Source organism: Xenopus laevis, chromosome 2L, assembly GCF_017654675.1.
Source record: "Xenopus laevis strain J_2021 chromosome 2L, Xenopus_laevis_v10.1, whole genome shotgun sequence".
Classification (NCBI taxonomy): Eukaryota; Metazoa; Chordata; class Amphibia; order Anura; family Pipidae; genus Xenopus; species Xenopus laevis.
The window spans coordinates 185,745,850-185,751,225 of NC_054373.1; the positions used below are offsets into that span (position 1 = coordinate 185,745,850).

Genomic DNA, 5,376 nt, shown 5'->3' on the forward strand with positions numbered 1-5,376 from the left:
TATATATATATATATATATATATATATATATATACATATATATATATATATATATATATATATATATATATATATATATATATATATATATATATATATATATATATATATTAGGGTGTTTGGACACCAGATAGTAATACAAATTGCAAATGCAGAAAAGGGAGAAAGTTATGACCAAGTTTCAACACTTTTTGCAGGACCCAGATTCACCCGAATAATATACAGGAATGGGACCTGTTAGCAACAGACAAAAGTTGTGAGTTTTTCTCCAAAAAGTAATAACAAAAATGTAGTTAAAAGTTTAAACCATTTATTAGGACATACAGGTGAGAGCCTGACTCGTTTCGTGCCTATTGGGGCACTTACTCATAGGCTGTGAGAAAGTGCCCCAAAAAGGCACAAAAATAGTCAGGCTCTCGCCTGTATGTCCTAATAAATGGTTTAAACTTTTAACTACATTTTTGTTATTACTTTTTGGAGAAAAACTCACAACTTTTGTCTGTTGCTACTTGTTTATGCACCTGTGGACTGGGGTGAACGGTGAGTATATTTTTCTCCCCTTACTTTCATTTCCCCTGTTATTAGATACTAATTTATAGTAGTGTTGTTATTGGCAATTTGCATCAATTTTGTTTTTTAATGGGATCTGTTATCCAGAATGCTTGGGGTTTTCCGGATAAGGGATCATACCGCAATTTGGATCTTCATACCTTAAGACTACTAGGAAATGATGTAAACATTAAATAAACCCAATAGGATTGTTTGGCCTTCAATAATGGGATCAAGTACAAGCTACTGTTTTATTACAGAGAGGAAATTATTTTTAAAAATGATTTTTTGGAGAAAATGGAGTCTATGCGAGATGACCTTCTCATAATTCAGAGCTTTCTGGATAACAGGTTTCTGGATAACGGATCCCATACCTGTATACTACTCAGACTTGAATAGGGTTTGGATTTGTTATTTGGCTGAATCTTGTGTGATTTTGGCTCATCCCTCGTTGCTACTTGACCTTTATTTGGGTTCACTTTTATTAACAGCCCTGCAAAAATGTTGAGGTCTGATAGTCATGGAATATCTGCAGGGCACGTTATTTTTTTTTATAAAAGTGGTAAATTATAATAATAATAATGACAAAAATGTAACATAAGGTTCATTACATGAAAAGGCAAAACTTTCTAAATACGTATAGTTTTATACTCAGCTCTGTTTCAGAATTACTTGAGTTTCTATTTACTCTCCCCACTTCCAGCAATCGGTCTCAGTTGCTTCATCTGAAAGACGATTATTTAATAGGTCTTTATTTATGTATTTACCGTTACTTGATTCTTTTAGAAACAAACTTTTTTTTGACAATGTCTACATTTCTCATTTCATTGAGATGGAATTTATAATTGGTTTTTTTTTCACGGTAGATACATTTTAATACTTGAAAAAAAAGGTTTATAGCAATAATTCTTAAGAATACATTTTTATTTCTCTTTAACTTTTTTTTTTAAACTAGTACTAGTAGGGGGCAGATAAAAATGAAATAATACGTTTGGAAGCAAAGAGTTTTTTTGGAATAAAAAAATTTAATACAATAATGTAATATAATATAATATGTTGTAGGAATGTTTTAACAGGGATCAAGATGAAAATCGGATAAATACGGACCAGTAAGTATGACACAATTTTAAAAGGGATATTAATAAATACTTTAAGTTACAATAATTCATAATTAGGTAAGATTATTGGGGCAAATGGTTGGATATTGTAGCGGAGCTGAATAGATGTTGGCAAATGTGAAGGAAACGTAATGATTTTGAATCTTTATAAATTGTTAGTTTTGCTGTATAAATACAAATAAACACATTCACAAATAGCCGTCAGTAACGGGGGCCGAGCTTTAGAGAAGTGTAGGAAGATTCAGAGAGGGTTTAAGAAAATGAATTATTATTTAGAAAAGAATAAAGCCGTTATTATATAATTAAGGCTACCAATATTGTCAAAAAAACACATAATAAAATGTATACAAGCAGATCGGCAGTATTTATGGCAAGAGGTGATTGGGATAAAGTTGAATGTTCTAATTTAAGGGTAAATTCTGTATTTTAAGGTTTGTAATTGTATAAAAAATCAGTATTTGAAAATTTACACTATTTTTTTGCAGTTAAACGGTGTGAGCTTCTGCCTCTTTCTCAGAAATGTGTAGTATCCCCTTGAAAATGAAGTTGCAATCTTTTTTTCCTATACAGGATATTTTTGGGGCTTTGTTCTTAGCACAGGAAACGCATGGAGAGAGAGAAGCCTAGAATAGTGGAGTCGGTGAGATTGAAGTGCCAAAATGAAGAATAACAATTTGTTTTCAGTGTGACCCGCCCCTGCGCTTGTATTGGTGGGTGTTGAGTACAAAGCACCTGTGTGTATAACCACAACATAATATGTTTACATATTAAGAACTTATATTTTCAACCCCCTACGCACTCTGCCCACACATTCTTTGGCACTGCCATCCTTCAGCTGGACCTGCATCTGTTACTGATTTGCCAGTTCTAATAGAGCCATGGCGGACGTTACTCCTTTTTATGATGAATATGCTCTTTATGATAATGACACAGAACCCTTCTGCCAGAATGAGAATTTGCCTCATGGCCAGTGGATTCTCCCTGCCCTCTACCTGTTCTTTTTTTTCTTTGGCCTTACTGGCAACGCTGTGGTGATCGCCATTGTGTCCAAGCGGAGCTCACGCCGGGCAGATATTTTCATTCTCAACCTTGCCATCTCTGACTTGTTCTTTGTGCTAACTCTACCATTTTGGGCTTCTTCGTTGGCGCTGGGTGGACAATGGCCCTTTGGGATCCACCTGTGCCGTGCCAGTGGATTTATTATTGCAGTTACACGCTGTGCCAGCTCCTTGCTAATGGCCATCATGAGTGTTGACCGGTACCTGGCTGTGATTGGGGGACACAGGATTCATCCTTTCCGCACACGGACCTGCTCCATGGGGGCTTGCTGCATCATTTGGTTTATCTCGCTTGTAAGTGGCATCCCACCTCTGATGTTTCGGCACCTGGAGCAGATGGTATGTGTAGAATCCTCTGAATCAGTGCTCAGCACGGGCATCAAGTTGGCGACTCTGTTCTTGACATTTGTCCTTCCACTAACTGTGGTCCTGTTTTGCTACAGCTGCATGGCTAAACATCTCTGGAACTATTTTGGAGGCCATCAGAATGTTGCTACAAGCAAACTGAAGCCTCGGCGTAGGCATAGCTGGCTCCGTATAGTCTCATGTGTTGTTGCTGCATACTCATTGTCTTGGTTGCCCTATAATACCCTCAGTGCTGTAACACTGGTTGACCAACTTGGAGAAGGCTTGTCCTGCCACACTTTAGTTGTAATTAACCAAGCTCTCAGTGCTACAGCTGCCATTGCCTTTGCCAACAGTTGCACCAACCCCCTCATCTACTCCATCCTAGATGCTGGCTTTAGGCACAGGACAAAGCAGGCTTTGCCCAGGATTTTCCCCATGTGCACTGCAGTTTTCAATCTGTCCTTCCCTGGCTGGAGCCAACAGTCTACTGTTGCTAGCACAGAGAGTAGCAGCTCCTACACACTGAATACATCAAAGGCCGTTGCGAATGCCAATAAAAAGGAAGGGTCAAACACAACAGAGATCACAACCTGGCACATGCCCAACACACCGGCATCATTGTGATGGACTACAATGTCTACAATGTTCTGACTGTCCAGGACTAAGGAACGTGAAAATGTCTGCAAGTAAATGGCTTTGCTTGATGTGTATAAAATCATTATATCATCTGCCCTAGAGTTACGTGTGTGTGTAAAGCATCACTCACTGAGCATATTAGTCAACATATTGACTTGTATATTCCTTGAATAGGTTTTGCTCTGTACAGAATGTAAAGTGACAAAGCATTAAAAAGTTTTAAATCGACTTACCTTCAGTGGATGTGATGGCTTTTTCTTTGGTTCCAAACAACAGAGGGGTGAGTGTGGAATCCCATGATGCTGGCATTAACTGCCAAACAAGTTGGTTGTGTTTGTAGAGATTTGGAGTAGGTCATTGGTTAAGACAGATGGGGCCATGCAAAGAATGCTGGGTGCATTGTGATGTCCATGCAAGGTCTTCAATCTATGGTAATGATGTTGATGAACTGCATCTCCCAAGATCACCGTAATGTTGAGGGTAATGTCCAGTGCATTATTCCCAGGGGTCCATTGCCAAATTTGAAACTATGGCATCCTTGTGTAGCCTTTGGAACAATCTCCCTGTTGGTTGTGGCTGACATGATGTTTGTGTTAGTCCCACAGGGGGATTTTGATATAAAAGTAGCCTGAACAAGGCAGCACCAATCCACCTAATGGAATTCCTGCTGTTCACAATCTAAAACTCCCAGCATGCTCCTCGTCCACATTCCCAGAATCCTCAGCTGGCCACTGGGGGAATAGCAAAGGGTGATAATCCAAACATGTAGGAGAGACAACACGGTGTGATACAATGGCAAGGTCTCCTGTAGAAGCCAATGCTTGGGTGAAGGGACAGCAAATGGGGGGGAAAGTCAAGAGTACAAAAACCATATGAAGGGCTATTGCTGCATTACAGACTGATGCTCAGAGATGTAACAGCAGGAGGCAGCACTGAGTTAAGTATTAGCAAAAGACGTGACAGGGTGCAGTATAGGGTGCAGTATAGGGTGCAGTATAGGGTGCAGACCAGCAGGAGGCATATGAACCATATGATAAGAATGGGTGGCTCTCCAAGGATTCTGGGAATCACAGTTTCCTCGGCCATAACAGAAATTAATGAAATATCCGGTTCTTTCATTCCTATTTAATCTGAAAACTGTGTATTTACTAGATAAATATAGTCTATATAACGATAGATATACAGTAGATAGATGAGCTTACACTCCATATAGAGATACAGAAGACCTCAAACCTAATATACAGACACAGAATTACACACGAGCACACAAATTCAAACTGCAACTGCACAAACCATGTATTAGTTCTCTGAATAGGATCCCTGGAATAAATCAAACAATTCAATTGACTAAGGGAGGACTAATTTGGATTTATTTCTGAGGTCCCATCCATGGAAGTAATACATGTGCCAAGTGCTTTGCAATCTGAAATCATGCATGTGCTATACCATATCTCCCTTTGTGACTCACAGGTACAGACAAAAGAGCTTACACTCTATATACTGATATAGGGAGAAAAGTTAGACTCTATCTATAGATTCATAAAGAGTAGCTTATACTGTATATAGAGAGAGAGAGAGAGAGAGAGAGAGAGAGAGAGAGAGAGAGAGAGAGAAGAGCTAACATTTGATATACAGACAAAGGGAGAAGAGCTTATATGCTATATACA

General features: G+C 38.6%; 1 protein-coding gene across 1 annotated transcript; it reads left to right on the top strand.

Annotated features, from left to right (window-relative positions):
• The first annotated feature begins 2,545 nt into the window (after positions 1-2,545).
• Positions 2,546-3,697, top strand: LOC108707616 (probable G-protein coupled receptor 25). The gene has a single exon (XM_018245607.1). It carries the CDS (start codon positions 2,546-2,548, stop codon positions 3,695-3,697), a length of 1,152 nt encoding a protein of 383 aa, XP_018101096.1.
• The last annotated feature ends 1,679 nt before the right edge of the window (positions 3,698-5,376 follow it).